We start from the raw sequence: 19,446 nt of genomic DNA on the forward strand, positions 1-19,446 counted from the left end.
CAAATATTGACCTACCAGAGCGGTCACAAAATTATAAAAAAATTAGTCTGGGGGGCCAGCTCTACGTCCACCTCCACTCTGTGAGACCTGCTCCAGAGGAGTCAAACACAACACACTGGTGGCAAGCATGCTTTTTGACCATGACCATCAGAGGGCGCTGCAATCTACCCAAAACTAGAGTGCTCAAAATGGCCAAAAGCTTCAACAAAAGCTGGAAGCAATACGGTCCTTTTTGCTTTAAATCGTGTGGTACATGGTACATGAAGCGTTGTTTTTTTCAACAGCCAATATCGACAATGTTACCATGCCTGTGTGACAACTATATATATATATATGAATTTAACAAACATTAAAAATTGAGACCTTTAAGCCTTAAGAAAGCAACAGTCTTCCAGCAATCAAAATAAAATACAGCACACTATTTTCCAAATGCGCTCCCCTTGTAAGCTAACACCATGACTTGCTTTTTTTATTTGTTGAATCGCTGCCACCCATCTGTCCTATTTGACTCATTTGTTTGTCTTTTCCAGGAACACTGTGAAGCTAACTGTAAAACGTGGCATCATATTTTTTTTTTCTACACACAACAACACTGGTATTTTTGCACTATTGTTTGATTTGAATGTTAGCTTATTATAAAATAACTGCCGTAGTGGTGCTTTTTTGTTTTCAACCAGCCTGCGGTTGCTACGGTGCACGCGGGCAGTTACTTCCACTCGACACTCGGGTAGGTCAATACAGTCAATAGATCTATTTAAGAAGTTTCCTGTTGTTGTTTTGCCTTTGTTAGCCAGAAAGTCAGCGGCCATGACAGTAACATTCCAGTGCGTTGTCCAAGTACAGTAAGCGTACACTTTAGAGTTCATCGCTTCTCCTTCAGATCATGAACGACTGAGTTTGTTTGTAGTTCTTTAGCTGGGGACAAAGATACACAACGAATTATTTCCTTTCATTTGCTTGAAAAAGACATGCTAATCTGCTGATTATCAGAAGTGTTTAATGACAACCCAAATTTATGGCAGCAAACAAAACAAGCAGCGACACACGATAGCGATCACTTTGATCACTTACGTTGAGACCAGGAAATGGAGGTGGAGGAGGAGGACTGTAGTAGTTTATACTGAAAGGCAAAAGGCATTCTGTTGAGCTCATTATCAGTCAATAACGTATTGGGCAAAACCTTCAAGACAAAGCTCTTACCTTTTTGTTTTCTTTTCCTCTGTTCAAAGACACAATAAGAGAAGTAAAAAAAAAAAACATTAAATGCACAATATTTCACGAATACCAAAGACATTCCTTGCATCCAAATACTTAGTATATACTAACATCAGATGGTATATATTATATGACATCTAAATAGATCGTTGTCATTTGATTGGTGCACTGTATGTCACGTGACATTCATTATTTGTCCCATTGTTTGACTGACATCATGTACCGTGTATTTTGGGTCTACGCATTTTTGTCCCATACGTTTCGCTCCATTGAACAGCTCCTTTAGCTTTTTTTACAAAATACATCCATGATATGAGGAAGCTACATCCAGTTCCCCATAAGCTGCAGGACATCTTTAGTTGCTGTAAAAGTGCTATCAGGTGATGAATTGGACAACTTCTAATTGTAATTTTTCGATACATTGAGGAAAACAGATGTATGCCCCATGCACGCCACCAAGCGTACCAAGAGCTGCTCCACTCCTCAGCAGCACTCACTTAATCGATGGTGTGTTGCCCTGTCACCTGTGGGGTGGAGTCAGGTCATGTGGACAAAGAACCGTCTGTGCCCTACTACTGTTGGCTTTCTATTCTAAGAAAAAAACGCCTGTAGAATTTTAAGTAAAATATCAAATGATGGCGATCTAGTTAGGTGTCATATAAAACAAATAGTGAGTTTTTCACTCGTGCAATGGAAAGAATATGTCCATGCGTTGAAAGATGGAATGTTCCACCTTTCTTCTCATGCAATTATTCATACATCCAAGGATGCTGCTACCATTTTCACATAAGTCCACTATCTTCTTTGAATTTTTCTTGGAAAGTTCCTCTTCAGTTACCAGGTTCTGATTGCACCATGCAATAACGCAGTGTAGTCCATTGGCATACTATGGCGGTAGAAGATCATCTGGGTACCGTTAGACTGCAAGTAAATGTGTGCTGCGGTGTTTGGACACCCTACAGATTGTAACATACTGGTTTTTGCCAACTTTTCAATAAGCTTGTAAGCGTATTTGGATGTAACGAGTGTCTCTACACCCTGGGCGATCACTACTGAAGCCGCCATTTTGGAAGGCAAAATAGGTACTTCATCGCAAAGTCTTACAATGGTGTATTGTTTAGAAACAAGCTGAAACTCACCATTAGAATTCCTGACACCAGATGTACAAAACTGTATTCATTAAACTGCATTGCAAAATTTAATTGTGCTTTAATAACAGAGACCAACACCAAGTCTAGGTTATTCAGATGTGGTCTTAAATCACTCAAATCTAAATGTGCCCAATTTAAAATGGGAACCAAGCATCAACTGATCCATATAACACCTACATGTACCTAAACATGCATATATGCTTTTCTACAAATAGAGCCCCAACACAAGAGCAATAATAAATAAAAATAGCCTGAGACTAAATCCACCCAATTTAAAATGAAGTGGAGCTGCAGAACAGAGCCAGATATAATAATAATACCCATAATGCACCTGGACACAGTATGTCCACACTAAAAAATTCAACATTACTGCATTACTTTAAAACTGAAACATATATCTGATATTTTCACTTTAGAAAACTTCAGACGTGACATTAATTTAAATAACCCATCCGAAATTAGTCTGGTTAAAATTTTAACCATAAGTTAAAACTGTATGCCTCTGGATTGCCAGCATATTAGTAGGGGGGTCAAAAAAATGAACTTTTTCTTTTTTATGACCAGTTTTCCTTTGCCTGCAGGGGACAGAGGGTTTTTTTTTTCTGGAACCAGCTCTCCTCTATTTACAGAGAATAGAACTGCGCATCTACTACAAAAAGCTACATCTGCAAAAATGTTAGTGGTCTAAAAATTATTGGACCAAAACTTATCGTGAGATAATTGGTCCAATGATGGTTTTCAAAGTTATCTGAAAAGCTAATCCAATAATGTAAACATTATATTTGATCATTAGCGATTAGTGGAACTGTGTCCACCACTGTGCTGCATAATGCACCTCTTTAATCCTTTTGCACAAATCTTACCCGGTACAATTCTCAAACCGGTGAACAAAATGATACTCACTCTTACAGTAGCCTCGACGTCGGCAGACACACACACTGAGGCCGCAGATGAAGATAAACAAGACAAGACCTACAGAACCAGCAATCAGTGTGGTCTTGTTCAGCGGATCTGCGGGGAACAGAATTTTGAATACTTGTTTTCTTTATTTATTTTCACACAAAACTTTAGTAAGACAGACACTTACAGTCGATGACTTTCAGCTGTTGAGCCACGCAGCTCTTTGGCGCCCCCACACTGTTAGAGGACTCACAGCGGTACATGCCAGCATCCACTTTAGAAACACTCTTAAACTTCTGCTCCAGGTGGATGGAGACAATGTGAGAGAGGACATGATGCATGTGAGAAACTTTATTCACATCAACGTGTGAGCGTGCAGTTGTGCGTGCGTGAGTGTTTTTGTTAACGTGCACTCACGAGTGTGCCCTTCTGTTTGTCGATGCTGTAAGGCAAGTCTGCTGTGGCGCTCAGGGCCTTGTTGTCTTTGTACCAGCTGTAGGTGGCAGGTGGTATGCTCAGCTTGTCCTTACAGAGAAGCTCCAAATCGGAACCTGCAAACACAGAGCTCGGAACGTCGCACGACGGGATGTGAGGAGGCACTGAGGGAGAAGAAGTACAAAAACAAACAAAAAACAGGCTGAACTACTGCAGAAAGTGCAGAATATATATATATATATATATATATATATATATATATATATATATATATATATATATATATATATATATATATATATATATATATATATATATATATATATATATATATATGGTACACCTTCAAGAAGAACAAAGCAATCTTAAAGCATTTCCACCAGGGAGAAATGCTGAAGTACCTGTCTATCAATGTTCAAAACTCACCCCAGTTATGGCCAGAAAATACTATTCTTGACTTTTGAAAGCTAAACTCAACACCAGGGACTATATCTACTATATTCTTTATTTTCATCTTGATGTTTTCCTCAAATTTGACCTTGACCTTTGGCAAACATGGGTCCATTTTAAAATTGTGGAGGACATGTTCCTGGATATTTTGGGTTTTTTGTTTAGGCACACTAGATCAATTAAGCCCTAATTTATGGACATTTTTTAAGATCAAGGTGAAAACTCAAGGTTAAAGATCAAATTTGAAAATAATACATTTGCCTATGTGCCATTCAGTTTGAATAACCATATATTTACGACTATAAGCAACAGGAACTTTAACCCCCTCATGGCTAGAAACTGATGTTTGAAGCACATTTTAATAGCACTTTATTTAAAAGCACTTCATAATCCAGCATTGATGGTTGTGTACTGTGTGTATGCTTTTATTTATTTTTTTTTTATTTTTTTTTTTATTTATTTATTTTAAAGTCTTTGTGCCTTTTTAAAATTGCCCCATGGGAATTAAATAAAGTGATTTGAATTTGGATTTGAATTTGAACATTCTTGAAATGGAGCAATATCGCCTCCTGATGGGCATTTATCATTAATGCAGATACAATAGAATTAATGCAGGTGCAATAGAATCTCACCAAGAGCTCTAGTAGCCCGACAACCAGCCTGAATTAGGCCGGATACTGGCCGCCGTTTAGGAGTAGGAATTCTCCGCTCCTAAATGACCAATAGGAGAGCAGCGCTCGCGCCACACCCCCAAACTTGACCAAATTGAGGCTGACCAACGCTGACGTCAGCATCTTGGCTGCCAACCAATCACAGGCTAAGAGAGCGAGATAGGTGCCCGACCTAATTCAGGCTTGTTGTCGGGATAGAGCTCTAGTACAACCCCTGGCAAAAATTATGGAATCACCGGCCTCAGAGGATGTTCATTCAGTTGTTTAATTTTGTAGAAAAAAAGCAGATCACAGACATGACACAAAACTAAAGTCATTTCAAATGGCAACTTTCTGGCTTTAAGAAACACTATAAGAAATCAAGAAAAAAAGATTGTGGCAGTCAGTAACGGTTACTTTTTAGACCAAGCAGAGGAAAAAAATATGGAATCACTCAATTCTGAGGAAAAAATTATGGAATCACCTTGTAAATTTTCATCCCCCAAATTAACACCTGCATCAAATCAGATCTGCTCATTGACATTGACCCTATGCCATGACATTGACCCTATGTGTCTTTTTGCAAGGAATGTTTTTGCAGTTTTTGCTCTATGGCAAGATGCATTATCATCTTGAAAAATGATTTCATCATCCCCAAACATCCTTTCAATTGTCCAAAATATCAACATAAACTTGTGCATTTATTGATGATGTAATGACAGCCATCTCCCCAGTGCCTTTACCTGACATGCAGCCCCATCTGTTTAGGTGTTAATGATGCCTTTCGTTTAGCTTTTCTGTATGTAAATCCCATTTCCTTTAGGCGGTTTCTTACAGTTCGGTCACAGACGTTGACTCCAGTTTCCTCCCATTCATTCCTCATTTGTTTTGTTGTACATTTTTAGATTTTTGAGACATATTGCTTTAAGTTTTCTGTCTTGACACTTTGTCTTCCTTGGTCTACCAGTATGTTTGCCTTTAACAACCTTCCCATGTTGTTTGTATTTGGTCCAGAGTTTAGACACAGCTGACTGTGAACAACCAACATCTTTTGCAACATTGCGTGATGATTTACTCTCTTTTAAGAGTTTGATAATCCTCTCCTTTGTTTCAATTGACATATCTCGTGTTGGAGCCATGATTGATGTCAGTCCACTTGGTGCAACAGCTCTTCAAGGTGTGATCACTCCTTTTTAGATGCAGACTAACGAGCAGATCTGATATGATGCAGGTGTTAGTTTTGAGGATGAAAATTTACAGGGTGATTCCATAATTTTTTCCTCAGAATTGAGTGATTCCATATTTTTTTCCTCTGCTTGGTCTAAAAAAGTAACCGTTACTGACTGCCACAATCTTTTTTTTTCTTGATTTCTTATAGTGTTTCTTAAAGCCAGAAAGTTGCCATTTGAAATGACTTTAGTTTTGTGTCATGTCTGTGATCTGCTTTTTTTCTACAAAATTAAACAACTGAATGAACATCCTCTGAGGCCGGTGATTCCATAATTTTTGCCAGGGGTTGTATGTATAGATTCAGTATCTTGCATGGAAACAAAACAAATCATAAGACTGAAATACCACCATCTGGTGGACACTGAACAACTGGGACGTTAACCTACTGCTTATTTCATCAATATCAGAAAGCTTGAACAGGCATTGAAATTAAATCACAGAAAAACATAATCATTGTTTAGCTGTCTGTCCGGTCTTTGGTTTCCTGCCTGTTTGTATATTTTGGTGGTTTTGCTCATTCTCTCCTTGGCATCACTCACCTGAGTGGCACCAGATGGCCTGTCACATTTTCTATCTTTGTCAGTTCATTGTGGATGTTTATCTGTCTACCAGCTGTTTCCACACCGCAGCTGCTTCCTTTACCTGATGTCAGGTCTGTCTGTTGTTGCAGCCCTGCTCCTGCAATGTAAACAAAAATACCTACACCTGCAAATAAACCAACATCACCTTCAAAACCACGTGTGTTCTCCTGTGTTTAAATTTAAATTACCTGCTAACATATTCCTTCATTCAGTCTTCATTTTTGTTTTCCCTTTTCCTCATTATTTTGTCTGGTTTTTGGGAATAAATCATGGAAAAATAACTGTATTACCATTATTTTTTTTAAAACATTAAATTGAAAGAATTAAGAATATGTTGCTTCAAGCTCTGTTTTCAAATTTCTTGTTATTTTGGCTTTTTATGTTAAAACTAAAGTGTACAAAATTGCCTGCATGTCTGTTACTTTGTAGTGGAGCATATACTGATTCAATTTAAATTTTTCTACATTCTCGTTATTTTATCTTTTTAAAATAAATAACAGGAAAAAAAAACTTGCATAGTTCCAATATTGTGTTTTTGTTTTAAATGGCAAAATGAGAACATTAAACAGATCTTAATTCAATTGCTGCTTTTCCATTTTCTTGTTATTTCATCCTTTGAAACTAAATCAAGGAAAAGCTACGCGTGTTTTAATGAAAAAATTACCTTCATACACCCTGTTGTCATTATATTAATTTCATGTTTTATTTTGAAACAAAAAAAATATTACTTTCGTTGCATCCTTCTATTCATTCGTACTTTTACACACACTGACGTTGGAACCACAGTGTGACTTGTTCGGTTTTGCAGCTCCACTGGAGGAAATCTAACATAAAGCCATCCTACACAATTTTCCCCATTCCTGAAATTCCATTCCTTCCTTCCCTCTTTCCTTGAAAAGCAGAAAAAGCAAAACGATTCACACTTTTACAAAAAGGGACATCTGCTTATTTTGTCTGTTTCTTCACATCACGTAAGCATTGAGCATGATGTGTAAGTGACAACCTTAATGTTCGCCCAATTTCCATATGACAGCACTTTTAAAGTAAAAACTGTGTCCTTTTCACATGTCACGTACATACGTGTAAGTAAAAGTGCATGTTCACGTATGCACAGGTGTGATGTCATACCAAGCACAGTGAGGGTGACGGTGGTTTCTCCCAGGGTGATGTGGTCTTCGCTGGCAGTGACCTCACATCGATACTCCCCCGAGTCCTTCTGGGTAACGGCGTGGATGGTCAGCGTCGCGCCGTCTATCTTGGCCCGTCCCACGTAAGAGCCTCGAATAATAACGAAGAGAAAGCCACACACCACCACACTTAGATAGATAATATTAATGAAACATGGACACCAAACTCAAGAGTTTATCAAATAATGTTGCAGCTCTACAAAGCTCGATTTACCCGAATAAACAGGAAGCAACCGGATGCTGGAAATATCTGTTGCTCACCAGTAAATTTGTGATCAAAATACACAAACGTCACAGCCTTTCCTTTCTTCTTCCATTCTATTCGAGGGTTCTGGTCTTTTTCTGTCCTGAATTCACAGGACAGAACAGCATCTGAAAGATAAGGACATTTGTTTCTCTTATTTTGCACCATTATAAACCTGCAAGCTAGAGGTGGGCGGATCAATCCCAATATTGATAATATCGATACCAACGCTGGTATTGATACTGAACGATCCTCGTGTAAAAAGATCGATACTCAAGCTTTTTTTCTCTCTCGCACGCACTGACTGCTGCGCACACAGATTCATCAAAGTCTACTCTCCGTCTGTAAGAGCACCGCTGCGCTGTGTCACACAACACGGGGCAGCGCACCCTTGTATTGTGATTTGTCAGCCCTCTACCTCAGGAGATTTTAAGTTGTGTTGAGTGATATTTTTCAAACAAAAATGTTGATTGTGATAATAAAGGATTTTGTTGTCACGTACAATGTTTGGCGAAGTCTTTTGGATCCTTTGGATCTATGAAGCTTAAATATGAAAAACTATCGGTATCGGTATTGATATCGACGATACTGGGCCTGTATTTACTTGGTATCGGATCAATACCAAAATTCCCGGTATCGCCCACCTCTACTGCAAGCAGATTTTCACCAATCCTGGTTGGAATATTCACTGAGGGAGTGTCTATAGATCAGGGGTGGCCAAGTTTGGTCCTCAAGAGCCACATTCCTGACACTGTTAGTTGTCTCCCTGCTCCAACACACCTGAATCCAATGAAAGACTCGTTAGCAGACTTTTAATGAGCCCTTCATTGGATTCAGGTGTGTTGGAGCAGGGAGACAACTAACAGTGTCAGGAATGTGGCTCTTGAGGACCAAACTTGGCCACCTCTGCTATAGATGATTAACTTTTGGAACAGTTTGGTTGAAAGTAAAGATCAAGGGTGTCAAAAGTATAGTGAGAAAAACACATTTTTTAAGATATCTCCTTAATAGGGTGGCCAGATGGCCTCCTTTTTGCCACAAATTGAGATGGTTTCCGGCGTTGTTATTGACAGACCAGCTTCAGTTTTGAAATGTGTGTTTTAAAAATGCATGTTTCAAACAATCATTTCAAAACTGAAGCAACGCTGGAAACCATTTCAATTTGTGGCAAAAAGGAGGACATCTGGCCATCCTACTCCTTAACCAATACAGGGATAGAAAGATGGGGTGAGTCTTATGTCATTTTTTCTATCCACCATCTTTGTTTTTACACTTGAATCATTGACAGAAAATCGTAAAAGTTCATGCTGTTGGAGAATATGTTGGAATTAAACTTTTTTTAATCAAAGACACCTTTTGAGGAATAGAAATCCAGCAAGGGTTTTTTTTTTTTAACAAAAAGAAACCGTAAAATTGGATTTTTCCATTTCTGGCTGAAATATTTCAATGAGAAATGTTGGCATCAGAGTTGCAGTGCTGTGAAGTCTCACCAGTGTGCTCGTGGACCTCCACGTTGGGTTTACTGCTGCTTACTGTCACCGACAGGCAGGCAGGACCTGCAGGGTTAAGATGATCATTCAGCTGTCAGAAAGCAGTTTTCACAATTATTTCAAATGCAACTTACTGGAGCTGTGCATGCTGTAGGCTCAGTTCACTTAAAAAAAACAAACAACTGCAGTCATATTAACACCTCGGTGTTCTTCTCATATTTGAAGATCGCTTCACTTCAGATTTGTTTCGGTGTGTTTGTGTGCACAGAGTGGTGCAAGGAGCAGCGCTGTGCAGGAATGCAGGTGATGGATCACTCTCTGACAAGCTTCTCTTAACACAAACAGATAACCTTGTTCAATCATCTGTCACCGATCACTCACACACACACACACACAATTTATTGACGAATGCATATAGAGGGTGCATCAATTTGGTTATTTTGACAAAACACCCCGCTGAGTTAATATTTTGTTTTAATATGTAAAATGCTGTGACTGTAGACACATTAACACACTAATGTTTCACTTCAGTCTGCATAATTACAGAGTGATCTGATGAGTCACTGAGCTACCCGCAGATTATGGGCATTATTTTAAAATAACCTGAAGACAGTGATGAAAAAAAAGCATGTTGATAAAGATCAGAGTTAAGGGCTTTCACACCAAATGCAAAATTTGCATCATTTTGCACTTTGGGTGTGAAAGGCCCATTCAGGGTTTGAGTGGGTTAGTGTCAGGGTTGGGTTTAAGTTTAAGGTGCACAGACACGTGCATGACTTTGATTCACACACTTGCACGACCTGTGTCCTGCCGGAGAGTAAACTCGTCTTGTGCAGACTGAACATGACAGGGGCGCCGGCACATGCAATTGCGCAGAGAATTTTGAAATGTTCAAAAAATCCTTCACGCATAAATGTCATGCTACGTGGTGAGATCTGATCGCCAACACTACGTGCAGCTCGTCAAGTAAAGAGGAAGTGAACAGAGCGAGTGGGTTGTGTTAGCGGATCACATCAGAGCGCAGCTCCTCTGAACGATTATAACGAGATGTTAAATCTATCACAAACATACTTTAACAGCTGCAGACAAGAAGGAAAGAAAATGCAACTGTTTTATCAAGCCACAACAAATAATTACCTTTTTAGATGACTCCAAATGCTTTCTCCAGCTCTTTTAGCGCATGTGCGTACAGCGCTGCTGGAGCGGTCCTCTGTGATTCAGGAAGCGATTGGAGCCGTTTTCAACAGACAACTTGCAGAGAAAATGATTAATCCACTATGAAATAATTATTTTATATATGCAGAGTCCAGTGTAGAGCGTGTGGGGGGTGGTGGAACAAAGCACCGTGTCCAGCTGGGAACACAGCGGGTGGGATCATTACAACGACGTGCATGCAAGTGTGTGAATCAAAGCCACGCACGTATCAGTGCACCTTTAGGATTGGGTTGGGGTTTCAGTTGGCTCATGGGTTAGGGGGTTGGGTGGTGTTACCTTGATACTTGCACAAATTTGGTCCCTGCACTGGCACGCAATTTAACGTGCCGATGAGTAAACTAGATGTAAACTGTTGTAAACTGTCTGTGAACTGTGCGCAATGAAGATTTTGAAAAGTTTAAAATTTCTGGCACACATAAATTTCATGCCACTTGCGTGAACTAGCTGTGAACATTGCGCAACCTATTTGCAAACACTACATGTCACTACACATCCTTGCGTGCACAGTTTACGGCAAGTTTACTCATTAGCGCGCAAGATTCTGTGCCAGTGCGGGGATCAAATTCGTGCAAGTATCAAGGTGCGTGCCATCTAATGACACGCATTGGCACGATGAATTGTGCGGCAATGCGGAGCCAAAATTTGTACAAGTGTCAAGGTGCCTTTAGTGTCCACATTGGGTTAAGGGTTACAGTTAGGTTAGTGAGAGGGTTGTGTTAGGGTAGTGTCAAGGTTGACTTAGGGGTTACAGTTGGGTGAGTGGTTAATGTTAGGGATAGAGTTGGATTAGTGTTGGCTCATGAGTTAGGGGTTTGGGTGGGGTTATGGTCCACAGTGGGTTAAGGGTTACAGTTTGGTTAGTGTTAGGAATAGGGTTGGTTTAGGATTTTGCATGGGTTAGAGGTAGTGTCAGGGTTGAGCTCGGAGTTACAGTTGGGTTAATGGTTAGTGTGAGGGATAGACTTGGATTTGTTTGTTTGTTTTTTGTTTTTTGTCCTCATTACTTTTTTATTGTTACTTTCCTACAGTTGTGGCTGTGATTATCATCAGTCCATTCTTCTTGGTGAAGTGGAACAAAGAAAAATTTATTTAAAAAAAAACACAATGAATTTGAACTCAAAATTATGAGTCCAGAGACATCATCTTCCAAAACAAGAACGTTCTTGGATAACACTTTGGCAGTGATAAATATGGTTAAAGAACTCAAAAGATCAGTTGAAAAGACTTTTTAAATCTTTTCTAAAGTTTAGTGCAGGTTTTTCAAACATATTTCTTTTTTCAACTTTTTTTCTTTTCTTTCAAAGTCTGTGCACCGGTCTGTTCTTATCCTCACCAGGGGCAGATCCCGAATTTACCCACTATTTCTGACTCACCACTTTTTAAAAAGACGACTGATTGATTGATTGTAATCGTATCAAACAAACATGTAGGTTGTGATATCAATTTGAGGTAAAGACAAAGAAAATGTGAAAATGTGCAAAAAAATGGATCACTTTCACAAAAAGCTCCCCCCCCCGGCCCTCCTTTTCAGATTCTGGCTGCGGCCCTGTACGTGCACAGGCTGTGTGGGTTTTACATGCAGACAAAGCCGCTCTTTATGACAGAAACGTTACACCATCAGCTGGCTCAACAGAGGGCGCAAAGCCGTCACACATCCATCATCTCTCTTCAGGATTTATTGACCTCGAACACGATACCTTTGAAAGAGACATTCTGGAGCTCCAAACAGCGCCCCCTGCCATACGTTTTCAAACTTATTTGTTTTGAAATGTGAGCATGGATGTGCACTATTACAAAACAAAAACAGATCCAGGAGAATGAAAAATATGCAGTAAATTTTCATAAATTTAGAAAATTCTTAGTTATTTAACACTTTTCGAGTGCATATGTGGTCCCATTCTAATTAATGTTAAATCAGGTCCAACTTGGTGTTAAATCAACTTTATTAAAGTGTTCACATATGGAAAAGATATACATAAATTTTATAAAGTTTGTATCTGTTCTATCTGGAACTTGTAAGTAATGCATGTGACAGTCAAACCAGATATAAGATCTTTTGTAAATTTGTACAATATGTAACTTACATAAACTGGGAACTTAAAAGAACAACATATGACAGTAATTCCACATACAGAATCCTTAGTAGACATGTGTAATATCAAACTGAGACTTATAAGCACAACACATGTCAAACATAAAGTTTATTATTGGAACTGATGTAACTTCTTGTAAGTTTTTTCTATTGCTTTTCCATATGGGTTAAATAAAGTTGATCAGCACTATCAGAGTTCATTTAACTTGTGATAAAGCTGATTTAACACTTTAAAATGGTCTATACGTGCTTACTGCAGTGTTGATTTAACACTGCAAAATTCACTCTGTCGGATTGTTCAGTGATGTTTTCAACTTGAGCAATTACTGAGTGACCTTTAACCTCTGACCCGAGTACTTGCATCAACTTGTGTTACCTGCATGTGATATTATGTGCATATATGATGTTTGTTTTTTAATACACTGCAAATGAAAAATAGCTCCATATCATCTACTAATGGAAGACATCTATTTATTATTACTTTTTATTCATTACAATATTTATGCATTTTACAAATTCTTTTTTTTATGTGATTTTGCATTTCATATTTCAAGATGTATCTTCTAGTAGAGAAGCTTGAATCTTCGACTGGACTGGGTTGCTTGACGTGAGGACGTTTCGCTTCAAATCACAGAAGTTTCCTCAGTTATAGGTGACTGGTGACTAAACAATAGCTCTAATTAGAGCTATTGTTTAGTCACCAGCCTATAGCAGTCGGCCTCTAGGTAGGAGGAGTCTGGTTAGGTTAAAAAACTCCAGCTTTTGTTGGCTTCTGGTTTATTCTTCTCTACAAGAGTCAAGACAGAAGTCAGACTACCAGAGCAAGAATTTTAGCTGAGGAAGCTTCTGTGATTTGAAGCAAAATGTCCTCACGTCAAGCAACCCAGTCCAGTCGAAGATTCAAGCTTCTCTACTATGGAAACCACCTGGACAACTGAGAGCCTACACAGAAACATGTATCTTCTAGGCTGTGAAAAATGTTTTTCAATGCATCATTTTGTGATTTGAATGTACCTGAAAGCACTTCAAAATATAATTGTTTTTAACTAAATACACTGAAATCTGAAATGTATTTTTTAATTACACACACACACACGTATATATGTTTTGATTTTCAGATTTCTTATTCAGATGTCAGACATCGTTATCTAACTAAGGAATGTTGTTTGGGACACAATCTCTGTTTATTATATTTCTCTCTCCCTCTGTCTCTCTCTCTTTCTCCCTCTCTCACACACACACACACACACACACACAACGAAAGGCCTTCAAATTGTTTTCTTTTCATCATTTTCATCTCAGTCCAGCCGGGTCACTCTGGGGTTATCTTGAAACTGGAAGATCTGAGACTCCTCTCGAAGGTCACGTGATGCGTCTCATCAGTCTGTGGATCTCAACTTGAAACAGCATCACAGCGTTCAAATGTAAACACATAAAGTCCAGCCGCTCCCTGCGTTATCTCAGATCCTACAGTCCCTAAACACATCACACCTCCTCTGCATGTGTGCAGGACTGAACACACAGATAATACAAACAAACAAAAATCATCTATCAATCTAAACAACAAACAAACAGCAGCAAAACAACAGCACTGGGTTATGATTATTATTATTATTTCCTGTCTTTGATTGTATCAGTTTGCCATCGTTTGTCAAAAATAAATAAATAAATAAAAATTAAAATTAAAATTTAAAATTCCTTTGCTTATAATATTGGTGAAAAAATCCAACTGACAGATTGAAAAAATAGATCTTAGGTGGAATAAAAATGTGAGAAAATTTAATTTCAATGCTGAATTGTTTAAATAACATATAATAATAATCTTTTTTTCAAATTTTTTGCTTGGATTTTTTTAAATTTGGGGTTTTGTTGGGTTTTTTTGTTGGGTGGGTTTGTGCACTATTTTGAAATGTTTTGTCTTTTTTTCTGCAACAAAATCTTTTGCAAAAATTAAAATCAAACCAAACTCTGCCATTGTGGCCATTAAATTATTATTAACGTGTTTTTTTTTTTAACACTGCAGTCATAGGCTGAATTCTGAGATTTGTTAATAAAAGAAACACCAGAAACATTAAAGAATGTTATAGACACAGCACATATTATAAAAAAAAAAAAAAAGAAAGAAAGAAAAGGAAAAAAGAAGCAAAAGAATACCAGAACATGTAGAAGTTCTATCACAACACAGTTAGTTATGGAATACTTTATCCAATCAAATAATGTCACTTACTGTGTAATAAAGTGATGATGAAAAGAGGCAGCAGCATCTTTACTGCAGATCGTGTTGAGTCAGGATGAATCTGGATCAGAGGTCTGTGTGTGTCTGCTCAGTCTGGATGGGACTGGTTTACCTCAAACCATCTGCAGCTACCAGTTTGAATTACAGCACGTGCACACTCTCGTGGACAAATGACACGGCGCGTGCATGAGCAGGAGTGCAGCTGACATACCATGATCCTCTCTGCAGGCAGAAGATGTTAGAACCATGCAACCAACTTCTACTGTGCACGTAGCACATTTGTTAACCTGTGGAAGACATTTAACGATCATTCATATTAAACTGCATTTGTGCACAGGGTAGAGTTAAGGAGGTCTTCTGTGTACTTTTATGCAAAGTTCTGCAGCCTACAGCGGTGACCTTTGTGGCCACCAGACTTAAGGCTTTGGAAATGAAAGGATCTGACAACTTCAAAACCACATACACTGAGCGCGCGCGAGAGAGAGAGAGGATGGAAGAAGCATCTGTTCTGGTTTCATTCATACAACCTTTTGACAGGGTTTGTGTGAAGGTATGAGTGTACATACAGTTTTTAGAACTTAATCACTGTGGAAACAATTAGAAAGTAATGTTTACGTCTCTGATGTAGTACTTTCTCTGCAGAAAAGGTCTCACTGACTGACGAGCACAGCTTCAGCTGAATTCTTTTAAAACTTTAACAGTTAACTTTTCACTTAGCAGATTAGACGTTATCCAAGCTAACTTTTCGGTTAACTGTCCCTGCCTCTGATCGTGAGAGGCATTCAGGTGCAGTGCTACGGTCACGTGCCACGTTTTCCCTAATCGTGTGGATCCCAGAAACTGGACCAGGCTGAAGCAGCTCAGTGAGGCGCTGGATGCAGTAACACCTAGCGGCGGTGCACGCTCTGAAGATGAGCTAACATTCAAGACTTATCTTTCAAATATGGCCATTGGGTATTGCAAAGGCTCTGCGCCTGTCTGTCTGTGCTCAGCATAAGTCCAGTCTTATTACTGCCAGCATGGGCGCAATTTGGTGGGGATAGGGGGGACATGTCCCCCCCCACCTTTTCAACCAGGGGAAACAGAATATGATATGTCCCACCACCTTCTGACATATATGTGTGTACTTGAAACATGCTATGCCAGTCTTATGTGCAAACCATGTCAGTCTTATGTGCAAAACCATGTCAGAATAGTATCTTTGTTTCTGAAAGTTTGTATTTTTAGCAGCATTGACTTGTTTACAACACCTGTTTCTTGTTTGTCACATTCGGAATTTTCTGGGACTGCATTTGCCCAGATTTGAAACCAAAAATAGTTGCCTCTAGGGACTAGTGTCTACACATAAGTATCAATGGACCATATGCTAATTTACTCAATTCTGAAAGTTAGAAAAGGAAATCAGAAAAGCTATCTGGGACCTCAGAAAGCCCATCTGCAATTATTGCTTGATCTCCAAAATCAGTCTATGCAAGCGAAATTATGTTCAGTATGAGTGTTGTCATTAGTGCCACTTCGAAAATTAAATTCATGATAAGTAATTTATCCTAAAATTCTGATCTGTTGTTTTTTCAAACTTATGCAAAAACAAATCTTGAGGGAAAAAAAATACAGTATGCAATAGTTAAAAATTATTAAGAGCCTGTTCTTTCATATTTATGAATACATTTTACCACATTGCAGTTTTTTTTTTTAATGAACACTCAACCTATCATTCTTTTTGAGTTCTACACATGTGGTGATACCTTATTTACACCAGGATGTTAATAAAATCAGTGCTGGCTATTCTCAGAATAAAGTACTTATATCCACAGTTTCAAATTGCATAAGTCAAATGATGTCCACTTTATGGTCTTTTCAAAACATTAAAATTACTGTTCTGGATGGTCAGAATGCATCTGAGCTTATCTAGAAACTGTTGGCTTCTGGGGGCCTAAAGCGGCCCCCAGACCCCGGCCTATGGGCTTCGGCCCTGTGTACCTCGCACTTTGTCCCCCCAATTTCTAGTTCTAAATTGCGCCCTTGACTGCCAGGGTCTTCAAATTCACAGGGAACATTCTTGAGACACAGACCTTGGACAAGTTCAAAGATGTCTAACATTGAACTATTTTAAGAGGTATTTTAAAAGGTTAAAAAGTCACATTCTGTACCTAAATTTATGGTATGATCTTGCAAATGTTAGCGTGGTGACACCACTTCCTGGTGTCGCTAGCTGCTAACTTTGCTTCGTTTCTGGCTAGAAATAACACCTTTCTCATATATTACGTAAAGGTTAGTGAGAAATAAACACTTCTAAAACTGACAATGCTGTTTTTGGAACCTAATAATGCCGCTGAACTGATTTACAAGACAATTCGCTGACGTTAGCGTGCACACTAACCTCTGCTAACTCAAAGCTAACTTCCTATGGAGTTAAATTTGTCTCATTAATTGACAACTTCCGCTCATGTCGAAATCTCATATATGCGCACACGCTTGCCATCCTGCAGATGCCATTAAAAGGTATGTATTGTTTTTGATTCACTGATTGATAGAGAGGCTTTACTGAACATGTTAAACAACTGCAAATTATAAAGAACATAATGCTCATACAGTTGAGGGAATTTTAGCATTGAGTTATATTTTTAAGTTACAAAAAAAATTAATTCCTTTTTTCAATCATCAGCTGTTGGATGTACTCTCAGGAGTGCTTCTCTGTTGCATTAATGTCATAAAATCTCGTTTTTCCAGCCCGTATTGACTCACATAATGGGTCAAGTGAAGTTAAAACCTGGAATCACTGAGTGTACACTTGTGCGGTGTTGATACATGACAGCAGTTGTAATCGGAGCTGCAGAGACTCAGCACGAACAGCTGCTGCTGAGCTACTGTGTTTTTGGGGCTTCACTGTTGAGGCTATAAGGTTTCTCAGCACCAGCGCCTCTGCACAACGGCACATTGTTACTCCAGGGTGCACACATGCTTCCATTTGTGCACACAGAGACACACAAACAGGCCGTAGATGAAGGCACGTGTGCACGCCTGACCTCAGAGAAACACAGTAACACAGAATGTGCACGGCACCACCTGTTGACCATCAGCACTTCCAGCTGCTCGCGCTGATCGCATGTTGCACACGTTCATCACACGCCAGTGTCCGCGACAACAGGTTCGCCATCAGCGGACTCAAGAAAGGATCCACACGAGCAAAGCAACTCTGAATGCATCAGGATTTTTGGTAACCTGACAGTTTAGAGTCGTTGCAAAAATATTAGCAAAGCGCCTGGAGGACTTTGCGCCAACTAGGATTAAACCAAAGATAATTCTACTGCAGAAAAACCACAAATCTACATGTATTCTTAAAAAAGAAGCAGCTATGACTGCTGGTGCCATTTATTCCAACATGAGACTCAACACCTCCACATGAGCGGCAGTAAACTCCAGTCCGGCTCAGAAACACACTGCTTAAAATATATAGTAGTGTTCAGAATAATAGTAGTGCTATGTGACTAAAAAGATTAATCCAGGTTTTGAGTATATTTCTTATTGTTACATGGGAAACAAGGTACCAGTAGATTCAGTAGATTCTCACAAATCCAACAAGACCAAGCATTCATGATATGCACACTCTTAAGACTATGAAATTGGGCTATTAGTAAAAAAAAAAAAAGTAGAAAAGGGGGTGTTCACAATAATAGTACCATCTGCTGTTGACACTACAAACTCAAAACTATTATGTTGAAACTGCTTTTTTAACAATCCTGTGAATCACTAAACTAGTATTTAGTTGTATAACCACAGTTTTTCATGATTTCTTCACATCTGCGAGGCATTAATTTTGTTGGTTTGGAACCAAGATTTTGCTTGTTTAATAGTGTGCTTGGGGTCATTGTCTTGTTGAAACACCCATTTCAAGGGCATGTCCTCTTCAGCATAAGGCAACATGATCTCTTCAAGTATTTTGACATATCCAACCTGATCCATGATACCTGGTATGCGATATATAGACCCAACACCATAGTAGGAGAAACATGCCCATATCATGATGCTTGCACCACCATGCTTCACTGTCTTCACTGAACTGTGGCTTGAATTCAGAGTTTGGGGGTCGTCTCACAAACTGTCTGCGGCCCTTGGACCCAAAAAGAACAATTTTACTCTCATCAGTCCACAAAATATTCCTCCATTTCTCTTTAGGCCAGTTGATGTGTTCTTTGGCAAATTGTAACCTCTTCTGCACGTCTTTTATTTAACAGGGGGACTTTGCGGGGGATTCTTGCAAATAAATTAGCTTTACACAGGCGTCTTCTAACTGTCACAGCACTTACAGGTAACTCCAGACTGTCGTTATTCTTCTATCCATTTTGATGGTTGTTTTCCGTTTTCTTCCA

General features: G+C 38.9%; 1 protein-coding gene across 1 annotated transcript; it reads right to left on the minus strand.

Moving 5' to 3' along the window:
• Positions 1–598: 598 nt before the first annotated feature.
• On the minus strand, positions 599–15,221 carry jam2b (junctional adhesion molecule 2b). The gene is made up of 10 exons (XM_034187001.1): positions 15,068–15,221; positions 9,534–9,599; positions 8,061–8,171; positions 7,741–7,890; positions 3,684–3,865; positions 3,454–3,562; positions 3,270–3,377; positions 1,201–1,219; positions 1,072–1,120; positions 599–915 (listed from the first exon to the last, which is right to left on the minus strand). Exons 1-10 carry the CDS (start codon positions 15,102–15,104, stop codon positions 877–879), a joined length of 870 nt encoding a protein of 289 aa, XP_034042892.1. The 5' UTR covers positions 15,105–15,221; the 3' UTR covers positions 599–876.
• Between the last annotated feature and the right edge of the window lie 4,225 nt (positions 15,222–19,446).

Source organism: Thalassophryne amazonica, chromosome 14 (assembly GCF_902500255.1).
Source record: "Thalassophryne amazonica chromosome 14, fThaAma1.1, whole genome shotgun sequence".
Lineage (NCBI taxonomy): Eukaryota > Metazoa > Chordata > Actinopteri > Batrachoidiformes > Batrachoididae > Thalassophryne > Thalassophryne amazonica.